We start from the raw sequence: 23,364 nt of genomic DNA, 5'->3' as shown, positions 1-23,364 counted from the left end.
AATCATGCATCCAGGACTAGAGGCAAAAATCATTTCATGCTTAGTAGACTCCCGAAATGTAAAACGAAACTTGGTAAATTTTATATATCTTTAGTTGGGTCAAAGTTCTGGAATAGTTTGCCCCAAAATATTCACGAAGAAAGAACAAAATCTTCATTTCGAAGAAATCTAAAAAATAATTCGTTAAATAAAGTTTAGTGATGAAAAGAATACTTAATTGTTTAGTTTAATGTACTTTAATAGGTAAGTATACTATTTTAGAAGGGTAGACCTTGCAATAAGCATTTGGAATGTAGGTATAATGAGAAAACCATTCTCGACTAGCACTTGTGCTCACTTTTGGTTCCCTCTTTAAGAACATCGTCTTCTGTTCTTTTTTTCTTGTTAAGAACCTTTGTCTATGCATATATCTCTATATTACATACTTATTCATTTTTTCTTTTCAGTTATCAATAGGCCTATATCATTGTGAAATTATATCAAATTACTAGTACACCGCAAACATTCTTATGTAAGATATAAGTATATGTAAAATGTATGCATGTATAGCTGTAAGTGCATTGCATAATATGAATTTATTCTTACCAAAAAAAAAAATCAAGTTATTATATCTTATCTTATGTCATTTCGTGTTATTGTGTTATCATATTCACATGTACATCTACAAATATGTTGTTAATAAACTCAACTCCACCAAAACAGGGGGCAATGTTGATGGCTCCCCTTCCAAAAGCTCGTGATGGGGGTCAAAATCCTAACCAATTTCCTTCCGTAATGGGGGGTATTTCTAGGAACATGGAACAAGCATAAAAAATTATGTGTATGGTTCACTGTCAGAGGGGGGGGGGGGGGAAGGGAGGGGGATGTTCGACCCTCCTTTGACTGTAACATCACATACTGTATTACCAACATGTAACAGCACATGCTAGTGACCATAGGAGGGCGTCGCTTGAATGATGAACATATGTAAATAATGCGATTCTATCATAGCAAATATAGAGTCGACACACCAAATTTGACATTTATAACTATTCTAACAACTCTAACTGTTACTTCTTTCTTTCTTTTTTTTTTTTTTGAGGAGTTAATTATTTCGATTTTGCATGAATATCTTAAGAAAGGATTGAAATATTACAGCTTAATGAAAATCCTGGCAAAGAATTTAACCCAAACCTCACGACAACTAAAGCGTGCCACGCATAACCATTCAAGTACAATGCCCAATGTAGCAAAGAGTTCTAGATGGACTTTGAATTACAATTTGAAGTTGGCATACTGATCATGACTGAAAACGTTGGCGATCGACTATAGTTTGTGCGCTCGGGAAATTGAGGGACTGGCACGACTCTGATTTGCTGACCACGTGAGCCATGTAATATGATTTACGTTTGACGGCATTGGTCAGACCACATTGTTCATAATGTGCCTGGAGTAGGTCTCGGAAGAACGCAAGGTCCCGCTGAAAACTTGGACCATACTCGGCGACCTTTCTCCAGAGAGTTTTATTGTAATGATCGTATAGAAGGACATCCGCAGAGTTCCACTCTCGAATCCGTCTTCGCTGCTCTTCGGACAGATCTGAGGTGTGGACGCGTACGTTCGTCTTAATGTACATGATATCACTAAAGTCGATATTTAGCAATCTTTTCAGGAGAATCAAAGACTCGTCCAGGTGCTCAGTTACCAGGACTAGATCTACTGTCTCATCCAACGTACTCAACGTGTCTTCAACAAGTTGTTTGTCAGTGTGCAGTGGTTTCGAGCTGAGGTCGAACCACATGCCGTTTCTTGTATAGTATTTGCACTGACCTCTGTGTTTGCTTTTCCAATTATGGAGGGGATCTGCGAGGAACTCCTCCACCTTGGCCGAGTCGTTCTCGCCCGGGTACTTTTTGGCGCAGCTGAAGAAGAAGAAGGCTGATTCCCACTGCTTGCTGGGCTCGCGAAGAACCGTGATATACTTCGTGTCATTCTTCATGAGGCGTTTCAAGAAGTCAAGATTGGGCAAGAGGCGGACGTGCGTCGTCAGGACGTCGTAGTCTCGGTAATTGTCGTAGTCGCCGATCTTCACACCGACCGGGGGTAAAACCTGACTCACATTTCTCGGAATATGCTGCCGGAAGTGGCCATGCGCCTTGTCACCTTTGAAGAGGAGAAAGGAGAGATTGTTTGCAAGACCGTAGCGATTTAGAACGTTGGTCACAGTAGTACTACCGGTCTTGTGGGTCTTCACGTAGACCACGGGGCGAGGAATTGGTCGCACCTTCCTGAACCGTGGAATGCCCACTTTCAACGGACCTCCATTTACCCATACCTGCACACGGGTGGAGCTCTCCAAGACTTGGAGGTAGGCAAGGGTCCCAAGCATGCACACAACTATAAGCACTTTGATGGAGTTCCGCTGCAAAGTGGGGAAAAGTAGAACAAAATATATTATTGAAAATGGTCCTGCCGTGGATGGCATATACGCCTAAATGAACATTTTCCACATCGGCCTCAAGCCTTGTTGTAGAAAATTGTGAGGAATTTGCTGTAGAGCACCGACTCACATGTAGAAAGGTGGAAGTTGTGTTTATGTCAATTTCCTTTTTCTAAAGTCTCTTGACAGACATCACATTCAATGAATATCGAATGTATATCTGCACTGTGTCGAGATATGTATGTATCAAATTTACGAATGTACCCTGAATGTGCGTGGATTTGTGTACTTCTGTTCTGTTCTGTTAGTCTGTACCTCTACTTCCTGTCCGTTTGTCTCGCTCTCACTCTCTCTCTCTCTCTCTCTCTCTCCTGAAACTTCCCTTGTGAAACTAACCCCTTTCCCTCTGCCACTCTCGGTGAAACGCCGTTGGATATCTCGGTGATAATTCACCGGGGAACCTCGGGTGAAATTTTCAGTGCCGTCTTTTCACACCTACGACAATGCTCTCGGTGAATTTTGATATGCAACTTTCCCCTATACGTGTTTTCGGCTCGCACCGCGGCCGATCCTAGCAGAAGTGTGTAATAATAGCGCGATATTTCGCGCGCTAATTTGAACGTACTGTATACAGAGCGTAGTGGTTGGTTCGTACTCGTAATTCTCTACCTCTATCGATCGTAATTCGCATATTCGGAGGGCCTTCATTTTTTTTTTTTTTTTTGGTTGCTCAAAGTGTTGAAATTCGCGACATTAGCCGTTCATTACTGTGTAAAATAAAAGAAAGAAAGAATGGAATTTGCTATCACTGTACACCCAGCACTTGACAAGCACAAGGTACAGTACGATAATACTCCAGAGGCGGACCGTACCAGACTGGAAGAGGAAGAAGAAGAAGACACGGAAACTCGATCGAGTACACTCTAATCAGCTCGATTTATTTGTGCAACACGATGCAATACCACAATGCCGTCGCGGCTGTGAACGTCACACGAACGACATACTACTGTAGTCGTGTGTATGTTTACATGGGTATACACCAACTACGTGTGGATTAACTTGTATGGGCGCTTGCTTGCGAAAAACACAATTTGCATATTTCGCCCGGTGTTTCACCGAGACGACCTTTCACGCTGGGCGTTCCCGGTGAACCACCAGTGGTTTCCCGTTGAACTATCGGTGTTTACCCAGGACGCTTCTAGGGTAAGAATTGCCCAAAATTTAATCGGTGTTTCACCTGGGCTTCCCCTTAGGTTTCAACCGAGTTACCTTTCACACTGCGGGGTTCCCCGGGTGCCCCCGGGTGCCCCCGGGTGCCCCCGGGGAAGATTTCCTTCAGCGGGAAAGGGGTATTTAAAGCTACCCTGACACTTGCACGAATTTGGGTTTGCGCATGGTTTGAGCATTGACACGTTTCATTTCCTGCCAATGCGAGAAACGTTCGTGGCAACCTGCGGGAGGGTGCTGGCCAGTGCCGTCAATGCGTGGAATATTTTTTCGATCTGTTCAAATTTTTTTTGGCACGACAAAATATTTGGACAAGATTCGCGAACCCTTCGTGAACTATGCACAACTTATGCGCAAAGTAGACGTACCAGTACGTCCTAATTCGTGTCCATCAACCACTGGGGTAGCCAAGGCGGGCGGCGAAATTATTTTTCCCACATAAGTTCCGGACCCCCCCCCCCCCCCAAGCTTTGGACCGGGGAAAAATATTTAAAAATTGCGTGTATACTGTATGCATGTGCAAGAAGCGGGTCTCCCTTTCAACCTTTCATCAAGTAAGATCATATTTTTTTTTTTTAATATTTCACTCAAAGAGTACACCAGATCGTTGAATTTCAATAAAAAAAATGCAAAATCTCTCTTGCTTGGGAGGGGGATACCCCTCCCAAGCCTTCCCCCTCTGTGCCCCTTTGCCTGTCCTTAGCACACTTTTCAGATTTTAAAACAATTCTGAATAATTCTGAGTGCACAAGACTAATCACTTATATTCGCAAAGCTCAAAAGTTCTCTCATGTACAAGGAGAATATCCCCCTTTAATCAACCCTTTCCTCGCTCAGATCCCCCAGATCAAATGTTTCCTTTTTAAAATAATTTCCCAAATATTCCATCATGCGTATATCATTATACGAGATCAACTTCATCTTTAGCAAAGCAAAAGCTTCCTCGTACGGGAAGGGTGGTGATAGCACTCTCCCACGCCTTCTCCCTGCTCGCCCCCCCCCCCCCCCTGCATACAAGTAGACTGTGGCTACGCTTTGAACATAGGCAGTTTTCCAGATATGAAACAAAATGTGTGCACCAAAATGTTTAATTGCAAACAGAAACATCGAATACAGAATTTCCCTCGTGTAGGAGGGGGAATAGGGCCTATCCCCTCCCACATCCTCCTGCTTTGTCTCCTTCCACACAACTTGCTACACTTCTCTGATGATTGACAAATTTCCTGATATTCCAACAAAAGTGTGCGCCAGATTGTTGAATTTCAGTTCTAAAACTGAAAAAAAAAGCTCCCTCGAATATGGGAGAGGTATCTTGCCACCCTCCCATCGCTTGGTCCCTTCTCTAGACTTAGTACACTTTGGGGAATAACAATTTCCGCAAAGGTGTGCTTCAGATCGCTTTATTTCAATTCTAAAAACGCAAAAGCTCCGTCGAGCGGGAGGGGAAATCTCCCACACCCTCCCCGTAAGCTCTACCTCACTAGACTTTGTGCAGACACACACATGACGCACATTCAGTGATTTAGCTATTAACACTTCAATGAAAAAGCCCTATTTGTTTCCATTATTATGGGGTTGGGGGGTGGGCTGGAAAAAACTCTAAGTATTGCGACAAAAGTTTGCACCAGGTCGCTGAAATTCAGGTCTGAAAATGCAAAATCACCTTCGTGTGGAAGGAGAATTTAATGCCCCCTATGTACACCCTCATGTGCATGCTTTTTCTGTTTGATTGCTCAACAGACAGCGTTCATGATATTCATTGTAAGAATTAATACAAGAAGTTTATTTAAGTTAATTATTGTTCAATATTAATTTACATCAAAATATACTGCTACTTTTAAACAAGTCGGACTGTTTTCAAGTCGATAAAACACGCAAAAATGCCTAAAATTGCACCATTTACAACATCAAAATGCAAAAAAGTTCTCACCGTGGGAGGGGGACACCACCCCCTCCCTCCCACTCCCCGACCCTCGTTCGCTCCGCTCGCTCGGGCTCTGTCGCGTTCATATTCAGTGTAAGAATTAATACAAGTAATTCATTTAAATTATACCATTCTATAGGCAAATTGTTCAATAATGGTTTACATCAAAATATACTGCTACTTTCAACAAGTGGGGCTGTTTCAAGTCGATAAAACACGGAAAAAAACATGCCTTAAAGTGCACCATTTACAACATCAAAATGGAGAAAGTTCTCCCCGTGGGAGGGGGACACCACCCTCCCCCACCTCGCCCGCTCCGCTCGCTCGGGCTCGGTCGCGTTCATATTCAGTGTAAGAATTAATACAAGTAATTCATTTAAATTATACCATTCTATTGGCAAATTGTTCAATAATGGTTTACATCAAAATATACTGCTACTTTCAACAAGTGGGGCTGTTTCAAGTCGATAAAACACGGAAAAAAACATGCCTTAAAGTGCACCATTTACAACATCAAAATGGAGAAAGTTCTCCCCGTGGGAGGGGGACACCACCCTCCCCCACCTTCCCCCCACCTCGCCCGCTCCGCTCGCTCGGGCTCGGTCGCGTTCATATTCAGTGTAAGAATTAATACAAGAAGTTTATTTAAATGATACAATTTTATAGGCAATTAATTATTGTTCAATAATGATTTATATCAAAATATACTGCTACCTAGAAACAAGTTGGACTGTTTCAAGTCGATAAAACACGCAAAAAATTGCACCATTTACAACTAAAATGCAAAAAGTTCTAATATTCACCATATTTTCACTTTTCTCGGGTAATAAAAGAACACTTGACTTGCCTCTTTCAGAAGGTAGGGTGAATGATATTGCCCTTAACGGTATGTCAGTGACAAGTCGAGGAAATGTACACTTTAAAAAAGAATTAAAATTTTGAAATTCTCTTTTTATTTTCCTTATATCGTTCTACGCATGTGACATCATACACTGTAGTAGTCTTCTCATCCAGCAGTGACTGTGCAAATACTTTGAAAATTTGTAACTTTTGAATGGATTGTCCGATTTTCCCCAAACTTTCACTGATGTATTCTCCTGATTTTGTTGTATTCACTCAATCCACACTTACTTAGTATATGAAGGTGGACTTGTCCTTTAAGTGATCAAGAGTAGAGGTCACAATACAGGCTACTTATTAGGAGGGAGGTCTTTTCCCACCTCCCTCCTACTAGTAATCTGTTCATGGCACCAACCTGCTCCTCCTCTGACAGAACCTCTATACAGTTCAACGTCAATCCTTTCAAGGCCGAAGACAAGAGAAGGAAGAGAGTTGATGGGTCAAGGAATTCTAAGAACGTTTCGGGATACACGATAATGTTGTTTGTTGAATTTATCATGTATCATTGCATTAAAGAAATGAGAGAAAAGAATGGTTAGATGAATACTCCGAGTAAGGTAAGGCCAGATTGTGGACTCAAGCTGGGGCGCAACTAGGATTACTCTTCGTAGGTTCGTAGATATTCCGATTGTTTGTTTATCGTAAAATGATGCATGGGTTCGCTATTCCGAAGGTTTGTAATTCCGAAAATTAGATAAGGTTCCTTATTCTGAAGGTTCGTCTTAATCCGAAGGTTCGACAACCCGATAATAACATACGTTTCACATGTTATTTCACTTGTGAAATAAACTTTTTTAGTGACACGTTAGAGACAGTGATATCATTAGATTTATAAAAAAAAAAAACAACAACAGTAGGATGTTAAGCATTGAAAAGTGAATGAAAACGCCTACAGCCCTACAGTCCTTAGCTCTAAAACAGCTTTGAACGTGTTTAAATGTTGTTACATTTCTTATCACTATTAGTGAGATACAATGAGTTACATGTACTTGGAAGTAGAAGCGAGTCTCATGATTTAAGTTTAAAAACAAAAGAAAACATACTGAAAGCAGTGTCCTGGCAATGACTGCGATTAAGAAATAATGCGTAAATGCGCCGTAAACATGACATATCATTGCGTTTCATTGAGAATACGAATTTCTTGAAATATTCGTAAATTCGAAATGATTAAACTCGGCCAACGTGCCACCAAATACCACTCCCTGGCACGCCATAATGCGGTGCAGCGCGCAAGCCAAAATTCGTGCAAGTGTTATCAGGGTAGCTGATGACGTCTTATACCCAATGCTCAAACTACATTCTTTGACCCCACATTTAATGAAGAATTTATTAGATTGTACTTGATTTGAAAGAAGGGAAAAGTCCGGGTTGTGATGGAATTGATGATTATCTGTTTTAAAAAAAATCCTCAAATAGTACACTCTAAAAACGCAAATGTTGAATCAACATTTAAAAGGGCCGAGGAGTGACAGCATTTTTTAAAGTGTTGCATCCAACTTTTAAGATAACATTTTAAATGTTGAATCTAGCAGGAAAACCAACACTTTGAAAATGTTGTCACTCCTCGGCCCTTTTAAATGCTAATTCAACATTTGTGTTTTTAGAGTGTAGATCATTTAGCACAATATTATAAATTTATCTCTTATACAACTGACCAAATAACATGAGGATTGCAAAAGTGATTATTTATTTTTTTTTGAAAGGGAGGATGATGTAAATGATTATTGACCCATATCTTTGTTAACTTTGATTTCTAAATTTTTGAAAGAAGAGTAATTATATTCGTACTGTGAAATTTCTTTCGTGTAGTGATATACAGGTGTATTTTCAAATTCTCAATGTGGTCTTACTACACTACTCACTCAAAAATGTTAGAAACCTGAAGTTAGGTCTCAACCAAAACTATGCGATCCCTTTAAATTTAAGTTTCAAAAATGTTTGCTTTCGAGATATAACGCTTTATACTTATATAATTTTTTTATGTTCGAAAATGGCTATTTTTGATTATTATTTTTTGGTTATATATAAATTAATTCCTGATGATATTTATTACAAATTACGCCTCAAGTAACCCACGTCTTCCAAGCCCTGCCTTTTAGTGGGCCGCTTTTTTTTTCTATTCTAAAATTTACTTTTTTTTTGTCAATCTTTCAAATGGACTGTATTATCTTGGCTATTCAATGAAAGTGTATGCATTAGTTTATTAATGTATTTTCTAGAAAATGATAAAACAATGATTGTATAATGTATAATTTGTATTTTTACGTTTGTTTTTTTTTTTTTTTGTGAACGAATGGAATGGAAACAAATATCTATTGAACTGAATTGAACTGAACTGACAATAAGGATTGACATTTAAAATTAATCTCCCGGCTCTTTTTTGCATCTTCTGGAGTTGAGAAAGAGAGGTACGGTTGGCGGATTGCCATATTACATCGCTGTTATCAAAATGACGTAACACAATAGAATAATCTGTCAATTTCAGTTCATTCATATTATCTACTTGCCTTAACCGACCCATATAGCTGATAATTTAACTTAACTAGGTACCTATAGCTGTTCATTATGACGATTTTACAATAAGTTATTATCAACAATGACTCTTAGGTATCTAAAAATTTTCACCTGAAGTAATAATTGTTTTTCTGTAAGTTTGACGTTCAGATGTTGTTACCTTTAAACATATTATTTTACCAAGTAATAAACAGTTTTATCAAAACTGTTTTTTAAATTATTGTCAGGCATCCATGTTTCCAAATTTGTGAACGATTATGCAAAACATTTTCCACAACTTTCGGGTTATTATGTGAGTAACAGATGACCGTGGCATTCGAAAAATAAACACAAAATTGATATCATTGATAATTATATACTGGTAATAACAACAAGAATACACCACGGATCCCTGTGCACTCCTGTGACAAAAAAAAAACCAAAAACAAAAACAAAAAAACTTTCTTCCGAGATTCTGTAAAAAAGGTGTTTATTCTCCGGATCGACAGGTAACTCTTGAACCACTCTAATTCTGTACCAGTGACACTCATGTTTTCAAGTTTGGATAAAAGGACAAGGTGATCAACCACGTCGAAGCTTTTTAGCAAATCGACAAAAATGGCGCCAACGTATATTTACCTTTATCAATAGAGCGGTGCTAGTCGTGCGTGAGAGCAAGTGCAGTAACAGTGGAGTGCGTGGGACGGAACACTGTCTGGTTTGGGATATTTGGAAGGAATGCAATTTTAAATAATCGCGTAATTGCTGTTGGACAACTCCTTTCAATCGTTAGATGCACGAGACAATGAAGGAATAGCCTAGGTCTATGATTATTACAGTCCAACTTATCTCCCTTATGTATTGGTATGATTTTAGCTACTTTCCTTTTATCAGCCACTACCAGTTCAGCTGAGGATTTATTTATTGCATAGATGAGAGGCTCTCTTATTTCTGAAAATGACTCTTTCAATATGTACATAGATTTCCCATCTAATCCAAAAGATTTTTTTTTTGCTTTCATATAGACTTAACATCACTTCAAAACATTTCAGACATAAAACAAAAACTGAATTACGTATCAAACCTTTTCCCTACTTTAAAATTCCTAAGAATAATTTGTCATTTTGTGCTTCATATCTTCACTTCTTACCACATTTGTCAAATTGTTACTATAAACAATCCTATAATCTCCGAATTTACATTATTTCTGCATTCAATCAAATATGAATTCATTGCAAATTTCGAAGACACAAAGTATAGAAAATGCAGTGATTAAAATGATAGCAAAACATTACACAAGTAAGATTACCATAAGAAATAGTATTTTACAATGAGAATATACAAAACATAGAAACAAGTTAAATGTACAATAATATTTTCGACGGTACTGTCGAAAATCATTCAACAACTTATGATCACGATTCTTATTTCCACAACAAACATCGAATGCACCCATCGGGATGCACCCTCATTTCCCCCTATGAAAGCTCAAGTGCACTTCTTCATATTCTTACAGGTATGCAGTAGATCTATTTCTCTGTCTTTTATGAATTGATGCTTGTTCTTATTACACGCCAGAATCTTTAAGGAAAATATCACTCCAATCCATACCGCATGCGCGTTTCCGATTTTTCGGGAAATGGCGGGTATATTTTCGGAGCTCAGCTCGGGGGACAATATGGGGTCTTTTGTCATTTTCCCCGAAACATTTTTAATTAGGGACAGTTTACAAATCTTTCCCAGACAATCCTGAAATAGCTAGAAAGCGATATTATTCAGACATTATTCAGATATTATCTCGAAAGCGATATTATTCAGACATACTAGAATCAAATAAGGACAGTAAAACCAAACTGTGGCGAACTATCAATGACCTTATTAAGAATAAAAAGAAAGAACTCCCGACCGTTATTTCCGAAAATGACCAAGATATTAACGACCCTGAAATCATTGCAAATTGTTTTAATAAGTTCTTTACCAACATAGGCCCCAATCTCGCCTCAACAATACTTCCAAACGCTGGAAATTTTACAGATTACCTTCCAGAAAGTAATAATAATTCTTTATTCTTTACTCCCACGAATGAAAATGAAATACTGAATATTGTTCGATCTTTTAAGTCGAGTAGATCTTGTGGCCACGATGGATTAAGTATGCATTTACTAAAACAAATAATACATTTTTTAGTAACCCCCATAGTACATATTTGTAACTTATCATTATCTACCGGGATCTTCCCAAATTCTTTAAAGATTGCGAAAGTAATCCCTATTCACAAAAAAGATGATGCGTCCCAAATAAAGAATTATCGTCCAATTTCATAATATAACCCGTCATTTCCAAAATCCTTGAAAAGATTGCACATGAACGTTTGTATAAGTTTCTGGTTGATAACCACATTTTAAATCCTAACCAATTTGGTTTTCGCAAAGGTTTTTCTACAGATTTTGCAATCATTCAAACTTGTGACAAAATTATCGATTCTATTGCGAACAAACAGCACGTGATAGGAGTTTTTATGGACCTGAGCAAGGCCTTTGATACAATAGACCATGGAATTTTATTAAAAAAGCTACATAATTATGGCATAAGAGGAATAGTTCTTTCCTGGTTCCGAGATTATTTATCCCAACGCCAGCAATACGTAGCATTTCATTCAAGTACCTCGCTTAAGTCATATATTACTTGCGGTGTACCACAGGGATCCATTTTAGGACCTCTACTTTTTCTTATATATATCAACGATATCATAAATTCCTCAACCCTTCTCACCTATGTATTATTCGCGGACGATACCAGTGTCTTCTACTCTCACAACTGTTTAAACACACTAGTTGATATACTTAATTTTGAGCTTGCAAAAATTTCTACATGGTTTAAATGCAATAAATTATCACTAAATATAGATAAAACGTGTTTTATAAACTTCAATACTTCATATTTGCAACCGATAATGCCTAATAACATTATTATTGATGGTATGCCCATTATTGGAAAAAAATCAACCAAGTTCTTAGGGGTAACCCTTGACTCCAACTTAAATTGGAATAACCACATTGACAATATAACCACATTAATATCCAAAGCCATTGGAATACTTCGGAGATTAAAATATTTTGTAACGGAAAAAGTACTCATTATGTTATACAATGCATTAATCTTACCGTACATTAATTATTGTAATGTTGTCTGGGGAAACTGTAATAAAACCAAAGTAAATGTTATTTTTCTTTTACAGAAAAAGGCAATAAGAATATGTACCAACTCACATTATCTAGAACATACTGATCCATTATTCCTTAGACTAAAAGTTCTTAAAGTTGACGATATACACAAATTTCAAACAGCAATATTTATGTTCAAATACACGCAAAATCTACTCCCACTCTTCCACAACGCATTTTCCCTTAACAGGGATGTCCATGCTTACCCCACGCGCCATCGTAATGATTTCCATTTGAATAACCCTAAACTCCTATTAGCTCAAAAATCAATTCGGCATAACGGGCCTGATATTTGGAATTCACTCCCTCTCCACATAAAACAGTGCACATCTCTCTATTCCTTTAAGGCAAATACAAAGAAATATTTCTTGGCACAATATCATACGGTACAGTAATCATTAAACATGTACCTCTTATACTCAACAACAAGGCAATATTTGGTCCACCCCCTTTTCCTTTTCTTTTACTTTGCTGCTTGACCCTTCGCCCATATTATAACATATCCAATCATTTTCTTAGAAGTGCTGACCATCAACACTTTCGCGCTTCATCACCTGCACACGCACTCACAGGCACCACTCCTGTTTACCAAGTAATTGTATAAAACTGGATTTACACGCACTTTAACATGGCCCATCTGTATTAGTGTTCAAGTACTACAATAAAAAATGGTAATTTAACTCTGGCTGTCCGTCTGTTCAAGCACGGCTTATAACGGCGGCCCTCTGCATCATATGTATATATTATATATTGTACTGTGAATTAAGTCATTATTGGCCATATAAACATTTTGTATGTTATTTAACGTTTCATTTGTCTTTACATACAAAATATGACTTACTATGTAATGTGTCAATAATTTTCAGAATTGTATTTGTGTAATTGAACCTGCCTTTGTTATTTTTGTTATTCTGAAAGAAAATATGAAATGCAGAAAATAAAATCTTTTCAAACAAAAAACAAGCTAGATCCCGAAAAGGAAAAAAAAAAAGACATCTGAAACAGGGTGCATGTTTTGCATTAAAGCATGCCAGGCTCCAGCTTTCCTTTCGTAGGACATTTTCCACCACACGCGTTGCACGTATGTCATGGGAGATTGTATGCAGCTTGTGAAGTGTAATATCACGAATAAGTACACTAGCAGACGACTAATAGCGCTAGTACTGTATAGACCTTATGCATTGACGTCATCACTCGCTTGACAACCTCTCGCGACGCCATCTTAGAGGGCAAGCGAAGTCCTTGACATCGCAGAGGCGTGCAGCTAGTTATGTGCTTTTCCTATGCGCGCTAGCGGCGATCGCCTCACTCGCCGCCAGTCCCAAGGCTAGCGGCAGGTTTTTTTTTACCATCAAACAAGTTTGACATGACATGACACATTATGCAGCAATATTTGGGTAATTTTCTCACATTGTGCAATCGAAATACTCACAGCAATTACAGAATTCCTAGGTTATATCGCAGAAATTTGTATCCATAGCGCAACATCGCCGTTCGCTGAATGTATGTCGCCATTTTGAATTTCATTAGCCAATCACATGCGAGGTACGTGTTTTAGTAAAAAACACGTAGAAATCTACCTCGCATGTGATTGGCTAACGGATTCGTAGGTTGATGAGCTGTTACGACCGCTGGTAGTTGCATCTTTTTTCATGAAAATTGTGCCAAAATGTTGGATATATCATTAACCTGGTGAGTGCAATGCATACATCAAATGTCGATTTTGCTATACAAGCTTGAATTTCCCGATCTAGGGCTGTAGATTACATGCAATAGAAAAGACAGTAAAAGAAACACCGATGTTGTGTGTAAATGCCCATTGCCTCGCGTGTAAAAGCACGCTCTAGCAACGCATCGCTTGCCCTCTGAGGGAGGGCGCCCTTCAGTTAGTAAGACCGTGTGACGTCATATGCATAAGGTCTATTGCTTGTTTTTGCATGGAGCTACAACACATAGCATTTTTAACAGTGTATACACACAATACACTGCACAACACACATGCGTTCCACAAACTACACTTGTAGGTGTACTATTTCGTGGAAAATGTCCGAAGTTGCGAAGAACTTCGACGAGGACCCAGAGTCCCTTCAGGGCTGCCTCCGTGTGGTAGGTCCTACTGAGTAGTACATTCAGGTCGGTAGCTTGCCCGGTACAATGTAGTTAGTTGAAAGTCATACACTATTATGTAGGCCCCTATCAAAATCTCCAACTCATTTTCGAACACCAGTGAACCTTTTTCTTCTTAACTTCTTCTTTTTCCTCTTTCTCTTCTTCTGGTTGAGTCTGCCTCCTTCAATAGCTGAAGATTCTTGCAGACTCAGTCCCACACGTACATTAACTTACATTAACTTGCAATCATTAACATGAACATTCGTAACTTCACTAGTCCCACGCTCACAATTACAAGTGTGTTTGTGTGTGTGTGTGTGTCTCCTGTCCCTTTGCTTTGAATGATGAGGTAAGGATGACGTCTTCAAATCAATCAAACACATGCACTTAACAGAATACGATGCATAGAAAATGAATTTTGAAAACAAGTCTTGGTCAGAGTATTCATTGTGATGTTTTTGGACAAATCTGTCCTACATCATTGCTCTGCCATCATGCCTGCTGTTCCCATACCTGACACATGCTACATGATTATATAGTAATAGGTACAAAAATGATGACCACGTTTTTGTACAGTTGACCAAAATGTGGTCCATTTATGAACCATGCATGTACGTAGTACGGTGTGAAAGACACCTCTGCGATCTAAGTAACAGTTAGTAGGTATACGTGGTCCATATGGAAGGCCAATGCTCTAGCTGTCTGTGGGTGCATACATATCAATGACCACCTCTACCTATTTATTGTGTGTGTGTTTATGTGTGTGTTTGCGTGTGCGTGTGTGTGCGTGTGACGGTGAGTGCATAAGGTTACAGAAATTGATTTCACTTCAGAAAGAATTATCTTTTCAGAAAAAGACAAATAGACCCAAAAAAAAGACAAAGAGAAAATCAAAAATTTTAAAGAAATATCAGATATCTGTAAATGTGTTACAAGAATAAACAAGAAATGATCAAGTTCTCTCTGAAATACAAGTTAAATGGTCATTACACACATTACTAATTTCATGTACTGTATCTCATTTTTCATTATCAGACATTTCCACCTGTAGAAATCCCTACCTGGACCCTGAGTGGAGGAAAAGTGCTGCAGGAAGTGCACCTTCTCTGGTACATTCAGCAAGAGAACGTCCCTCAATGTATTCCTGTCCATGCAGGTGCTGAAATTGTGGACACTCTTCACCTCAGCACTCTTTCTTTATTAGGCGTCATTTTGTTAGCTTCCCTTCCAAAAGCATGTGATGGGGGCGCCAAATCCCTTAAATGGGGGGGGGGGGGGGGATTTTGATGTCTTCCCCCTCAAAAATCCCGTGATAGGGGATCAAAATCCTAAACCATTTCCCTCCTTAAAGGGGGCATTTCTAAGAATCTGGAACAGGCATAATTATGTGTATTGACCGCATGAGTGGGGAGAGGGGGGTCGCAACAGCATGTGAAATCTGATGAGATGATAATGTCGAAACCTCACAAATGCTCCAGTTCAATTGCAGAGATTATAACCATTGCAAAGAGCATGGTTGTTAGTATTTGGAAGCTAAGCCCCACATCAATTCATTTTGAATTGAAGAGTAATATTCTGCGTCTGATACGTTCTTATGAATGGACAGGGAAGAACCATGTAACAACGTAATTTTCTTTTCCATTATTATGATATAGATACGTCTCACGAATTTGAAATACAATAACATACCTTGAAATCACACTGATCACTGTGAACACTGCTTTTTCGTCATTGTCGATCTCTGACCCAAAATATATGATAATTGCACACAAACCATGACACACAGTGCGAAACAATAAGTAGACACCCACTTCAAGTAATGGATTGGGACAATCCATGTAATAGCGTTATTTTCTTTTCCATGCTATATGTGACCCTGCATCACAAAACAAACAGAAAGCCAACAGACATGAAATTTTAGTTAAGAGCATATTCTGAAAGAGCAGACTTTAAGCTTTAAAATGATGTATAACTCAAATCAAATGGACTCTTCTAACCTATCTAAATAATGAAAAGAAAGCACACACTCAGGAAAAGTGTGAACTGAGAAAAGAGGCTCTGAAGTACAGTGTCTATTTAAGCGCTAAATCTTTACCAAGCTGTGCTGGCTGTGCGATGAATGGGACAAAAAACAGGAAGTAAACTGGAATATCAACAATGAAGGGATAATCAGATTAATGAGCATGCCTTATCAACACATTCTGTCCATAATCAATGCCAACTTTCAAAGCAGTAGCATCATCCTTTCAAAAGTTATTAGAGTTGAAAGAGAAGAGTGTGTACAAGGTCTTTCAGAAATGAAAAGGGGACTCTAAAGACACCTAATTTTACCAAAAATGTTCGAGATAAACTGCAAAAAAAAAAAAAACACTTTCCTGCCCGTTTTATAATCCCAAATTTTAGCATAATGTAGGAGAAGACTTGCTCTTTCAGGAAAATATGAAAAAGTCAAGATTAGCAAGGTTGACCCATTTCACCTGTTTTTGGTCCTCACGCAAAATCAGTGTGTGCGATTTTTTGTTCGTTTTGTGATGCACGGTCACACATGCACGTACGTCTCACGAATTTAAAATGCAATAACATTACTTGAATTCACACTGATCACTGTGAACTCAGCTTCTTTTTCGTCATTGTGGAACTCTGACCCAAAATATATAATTGCATGCACTCATATCATGACACACAGTGCGAAACAAAAACGTAACAATAAGTATACAAACCCACTTGTAACTTTGGCATATTCGATAACTCCATACTGTTGGATGTCGCCTTAGAGTCCAGCCATGTAACAACGGAAGAAAGATGGTAATTTTATCAGCGACACTTTGAGAAAATTAAGCTGTGCACGTAATAACGTCGATAGGCGATTTGCACCTCAGTATAGTGGTTGAAGTTTACTGAGTACTACTGTTGAGTGGACTAATTTTTCGCGCTTGGCCGGGTAAAAAGAGTTTCCCGTGTTTTTAATTCCGCGGAATCAAGACATCGACTACGGGAACGCATGGCATGCAAAAATATTCGCATGCTTTTATTTTTGCGCTAGCCTTTGGTTGCGCGAAATGCGCGAAAATTTCAACACCGCGAATATTTCCACTTTTACAGGTGGCGGAGGACAGAGGGCGCTCGTATCTCACGACTTTCTGAGAACGCGGCGCCTAAACCCTAATTAGGGTTTTGTTTGTTTGTTTGTTTGTTTGTTTGTTTGTTTGTTGTTGTCTTTTTTTTTTGCTATGCTACAAGTGTATGGGGGATTCCTCCTCAGAGATTTCGGCTATTTCGGCTATGAAGCGGACTGCAGTCGGCAAATCTGGCACGCATATTGCATTGCTCGGGATGCCACCTACGCGACAGCGTAATCGGATTTTCCAATTTAGGTTTTGTTGATAAAGATAAGTGATTGTTGGTGCAAATTTATGTACGGAATTACTATTTTGGCCTAAAATGTTCTTGTTAGCATGGGAATGATTTTTTGAGGTTTTATGACAGTAGAAAAACTGCTCCAACAAAGTTCAAACACTGTGCACATGAAAAACGATTTAATATAATCAAATCGATTCTCTTGTATTAGGCCTATATTGTCTTTGCGATCTCTTCTGTTCCTCTTTATTTTGAGAAAAAGTCTACAACCCTCTGTGACCCTGACCTTGACATTGAGAATTTGCACAAATGCACAAGCAAACGGAGTACTAGCCATTGGTCAAGGCCCTTTCGCTGTATGATGACTATAACAGTCGAGCAAAGGGAGCCAAGCCGGGCGTGACAGCGCGAGGTCCTTTTGACTGAGATCTGCTTCACGTATTATTGTTCATGGACCCTAATCGACCGGAATCTTGCAGAACCCAGCCGATGTTACTGCCTATCTCCTTTTTTCCACTGGATACGCGAAAAATCACCTTTAGGGATTCAATGTTACATCTTTGACACAATTTGTCCAAAGAATTTATCACCAGCAAAAAAAAAATGACACTTTGGCTGTTTAAAGTACTAATTATTCTTAATTTTAAAACTTGCTTATTTCTGCCAGTTAACGAGCAGCTAAATTTCCGCGATCGTAATCAAGCAGGACCAAAGAGTACAGAAGCTAGCGCTAAAAGAGCTTAATCTGGCGATTTTGCGTAGTATACATTGTACGCTCATGGTCGAAATACAGGCGCTATTTGGGTCCAAAAAACAACAACAAAACAACCGCTGGATGATCGCTAGAGGGCGTATACTACGAGACCCTAGCAATGCCGTATTATATACACCAATATTAAATAAGCCAGTTCAGAGATATATGTGCACACGGGTACAAATGACCCCCTTTTTTTTCTCAGTTGGTTTGGCATTTCACTCGATTCGAAGCTACATAATACGTCAAATACTGTTGGTTCACTCGAATAAAGTCCATGAAATGCAAGTCTGAGGCATATAATGGTGTAGGTTCACTCGAATAAAGTCTATGAAATGCAAGTCTGAGGCATATGGTGTAGGTTCATGGACCTTGTTGTGATTTATTGTACCGTACGAATATATGTGTTTGTTGCTGAAACCAATCTAGTCAAAACTGATTCGTTTGCAATGTCTCGGATCCGCTTCCTGATTCAAACTTATGAGAAATATATTTCTTCATTTTAGTGATCAGGTCTAATCACAACAATCTGCATACTTTGGGTACACATGCATTCCCTATATGCCTGTTTGGAATATCACTTTGCAAATAACCTCTGTAACTCTGCTCTGTAAACACGTGGTAAAGAACCTGTTTTCTTCTTCTTTTTTTAATCTCACATCTTCAACACAGAATATCTGTGTATTAAATCTACACCAACTTTGGTCAACAATGCTGCAAAGTAATTCAACTCTCCTCCATGTTCATATTGAACAAATCTTTATACTGTAACACCGTGTCATCTGGCATGGTAATAATATATGTATAACACATAATACTAAGACCTGCAAATTCACCCTTACATTTCTTGTTTACAGCAACACCAACAAATAGAATGTCTTCGAAGTGGACATTCCAGAGTTATCATTAAAGTTTGGAAAGTAACAAATGCAACTCTTCAAACACTATAATATTATGTACATTCTTCGTCAAAGTTCAACCTTGTTACATCCATACCAATAACTGAAAAGTTGACTACTTTTCTGAATATGAATGTTAATATTGAACCATTCATTGTGTTATTAACTTGTGTGACAGGTAGGCACTACCTATATGGAACGAAGACCACTGTTAAGTCTTAGTATTGCTCAATCAGTCTGTTCGGTGTAGTTACTATTCTGCCAGATCTTGTGTGGTATGTCTGTATCTCTCTTCCATTATTACATTGCACAGTGTTTGTCTGTGACTGTCTGTCATTGTCATCACGTCTGTGATTCTGTTGTGGTAGTGAAGTTCTCATGCCTCCATCTTTTTGGCATCTCATCTTCGAAGCGGACCTGTTGTAGTGGGGTGAGGCTGCGTAAAGAAAGGTGTCTCCGATTTCTGCGTAAAACACTCCCATTGGGTGTATGCATGGATCTTGTATGATCTTGGTTCTGGTCATTTCTCTATCACAGTTTCTGGGCATTTCTCTATCACAGTTTCTGGTGTCCAAGTCCCTGCCTTGTAGTCAAGTGTAGTCACTTTCTGGCCCACCATCAAAGGTGGTAGTGCGTGCACACCTCTTCCGTCATACTCTTCCTTCTGTTTTTCTTGGCGCTTCTGAAGCTTCCCTGTGATTTCTTCATCACATGGTGTGTTGCTTGTCATCATGGGCAAGTTACTCCTGAATTTTCTGCTCTGCAGAAGTATGGCAGGTGAAGGCAAGTTTCTTACTGTGGAGTTGTTCGCACGCATAGCATTTCATTGTAATCGATCTTGTCCATTCTATTTCACCTTAGTGAGTGTCAGTTTGACTGTTTGGATGATTCTTTCAATCGAACCGTTGCTTTGGGTGTAGTGCGGACTGGACGTCACATGTTGAAATCCAAGGCTTCTGAATGACCTGAAATCCTGGCTCGCGAACTGTCGATCATTGTCACTCCTGACTCTCATCGGAGTGCCATGTTCGCTGAAAATTCCTTTCAATGCCTCGACCACTTTATCGCTGGAACATGTACCATCATTTTCCAAATGAAGAGGAACTTCGACCAGTAGTCGGCTACGATGAGATGATCGTCTCCATTCAAGCTGAAGAGATCAGCACTAACATATTCCCATGGCGATGTGGTAGATTGTGTTGGAGGAGTGGGTCCTTGGGGGTGCGTGATGAAATTCATTGCACGTAGGACGTGAGCTGATCATACCTTCGATGTCTTTTGAGATTTCGTCCCAGTACACGTAGTTCCTTGCCCTGAGCTGCGTCTTTGGTCTTGTCACACTTTGCTGTCCCTCGTGTAGCTTGTGAAGTACTGAAATACTGTACTGGTTTGGGTATGACAACCCTTCACCTTTCAAGATGGTCCCATTTTCCACAGTAAGCGAATCTCTGCTAGACCAGTACTGTCGGACCAGTACTGTCGTTCTTCCTTTGGCACCTCATTTGTAGTCTCTGGCCAACATTTATGAATCACTTCTTTGAGTGTTCTCAGTTCTGGGGGGCATTTCATGAAGCATTTTGTCTGACAAAGTTGTCGGACAAATTTGCTTTCAGCCAATCAGATGCAAGGATTTCAGTACCTTTTAACAGTTTGTAAGAAAAATATCCGACCGAACTGCTTCATGAAATGCCCCCCCCCCCCCCACAGTTCTCTGTTTCCTCCTGGAGCTATTTCAATCTATCTGGTGCAACAGGGATCACGTGGATCTTCTCACCAAACTCGATGCTTGGGTGTTCCACTGGATTGAGTCGCTACAAGCCATCAACAAGAGTCACTTCCCAACCTGGTCTGTATACCAGATCAAAGTCATATGGTTGGAAGCGCAGAAGAATTCGCTGCAATCTTGGAAGTGTGTTCGCCAGATTCTTCCGGTGGCTATTTTCCAGAGGTTTGTGGTCCGATTCCACCATAAACCTCGAACCATAGACGTATGTGTGAAATCTCGTGCATCCGAAGACAACCGCGGGTATTTCACGCTCCTTTTTGGCGTACCTACTTTCAGTGTCTGTTAGCGGCTTGCTGGCAAAGGCTACAGTTTCCCTTCTTGCAGGAGTACTGCTACCATTCCTCGAGAGGATGCGTCAACCTGGATGGTTGAGTTTTTTATGGGGTCAAAGTAGGTGAGAGTGCAAAGTGACTATACTACTCTCTTGAGTTCTTTAAACGTCTTTCTGTGTGATGCACACCACTGAAAGTCACTGTCCTTTCTGGCGAGGGCCCGTAGCGTCTCTGTCTTGTTCGACAAACTTGTTGTAAATGGAGCTAAATACTGAACCATTCCCAGAAATTGCTGAGGTTCACGAATGTTGGTTGGTTCTGGCAGGTTGACGATGTCCCTCCCTTTTGCTGGCTCTGGGTGGATGCCGTCTTTGTCGTAGACACATCCGAAGAAGGTGATTTGCGGTTTCTTGATGCTGCACTTCTTAGCATTGAATACCAGACAGTACTTCCTGCTGACTGTCATCAAGTTTTGCAAAGCTTTGTCGTGCTCCGCTTCATCGCGTCCGAAGGCAACAATGTCGTCAACAATGCCTATGGTTCCAGGGCATTGTTCAAGGATCTGGTCCATTCTTTCCTGGAACACGTCCTGCGCGACCTTGATCCCAAAATGGCAAGCGTCTGAAATTGTACGTTCCAAACGGCGAGTTCAGGTAGCCAAGAAATTGGACTCTTCATCCAGTACGATGCTCCAATATCCACTCCTGGCATCCAAGTTGGAAAACGCCTATGCAGGAGATAGTTTGTGAGTGGTCTCTTCTATTGTAGGTGTCATGTGGTAAGTGCACTTGCAGGCCCTGTTTAGGTCCTTCGGGTTCAGTTCAGTTCAGTTCGATTTTATTTCTGCATTTCTTTTTTTCAAGGACATCATATGTGAAAATGACAACGCACGTATCTGTCAACAGAATAGGTACCTCCCCCCCCCCACAATATTACATGCATAGTATCATAATCATAATCTTTAGAGTGTAAACTTATCAACAATGAGATCAAAGGAATCGACGATACAGGTGTTTCCAAATAAAGAGAAAAAATGTGCAGGAGCCTGCCGTCTTTAAGCGCATGCTTGATAGTGATGGCAGCCTCGGAGTCTCGACAAAGAAATGAACACATGATAATACATAAACAAGGTGGGCAATTTCCAATTTAAATGTTTTGTGCTAGCTTTGTGGAGTCCGCAAAGGGACGCCAGTAGGGAAAAAGACAGAAAAAAGGAAAAGCAACATGTTCAGAGCAATGAACTAAGTGCGTAAGTGCAAGGAAGTGTGCTTTTATTAGTACTTCAAATCAATTAGAACGTATTGTATAGATGTTAGTGGTCGTATGAATACTAGTACCACTGCGTATTAAGTGATTGTGAGCATGCAGATGTTTATGTTAAGTATGTATGTGTGGTTAGTGTGTGTGTGTGTGAATGTGTGTGTGTGTGTGTGTGTACATCACGCGTGTACATGAGAGTGTGTGGGTTGATACATACTGAGTAGTCTGAACATTTGAAGAAAGCCCATGTTCGTTTGTTATAAAATCAGTGTTTGTATCTTTTTAAAAAAATGAATGAATAAATAATTTAAAGGGAAGTAAACTCAATAAATCAAGATTTAAAAAAAAAAAACTGTTTCGTCTCTTTTGATATGCATGATATTTTGAAATAAGATATGTTTAAAAGATGCCTTAAGGAATTTAGGAGGGAACAAAACCTCAAATAATTGGGTGAAGCGTTCCATACATCCGGTCCGTAATGCCTGATTGATCTTTTAGGTAAAAAAAAAAAAAGTTCGGGATTATTTAAATGATCATCTGGTGAATGACGCGTCGGATAAATGTGTATATTTGAATTAACATTCTACATTTAATATACCTGTTTGTAAAATGTGAATATCTCGTATTCGTAATGTACTTATATGGTTGAATAATGGTTCTGTATGAGATAGATAATTATTCTTAGTGATTATACGAATCGCTCGTTTTTGAAGTAATAATAAGGAGTTTATCTTTGATGT

At 39.3% G+C, this 23,364-nt stretch overlaps 1 protein-coding gene across 1 annotated transcript; it reads right to left on the bottom strand.

Moving 5' to 3' along the window:
- Positions 1-1,279: 1,279 nt before the first annotated feature.
- On the bottom strand, positions 1,280-21,935 carry LOC140235762 (galactose-3-O-sulfotransferase 3-like). Its single transcript, XM_072315771.1, has 5 exons — positions 21,566-21,935; positions 20,573-20,716; positions 3,689-3,752; positions 3,292-3,295; positions 1,280-2,401 (listed from the first exon to the last, which is right to left on the bottom strand). Exons 1-5 carry the CDS (start codon positions 21,933-21,935, stop codon positions 1,280-1,282), a joined length of 1,704 nt encoding a protein of 567 aa, XP_072171872.1.
- Between the last annotated feature and the right edge of the window lie 1,429 nt (positions 21,936-23,364).

The sequence above is a fragment of the Diadema setosum genome, chromosome 12 (assembly GCF_964275005.1).
Source record: "Diadema setosum chromosome 12, eeDiaSeto1, whole genome shotgun sequence".
Lineage (NCBI taxonomy): Eukaryota > Metazoa > Echinodermata > Echinoidea > Diadematoida > Diadematidae > Diadema > Diadema setosum.
Note: the sequence above shows the minus strand (reverse complement) of the source record. Positions and strands in the feature narration are given on the sequence as shown.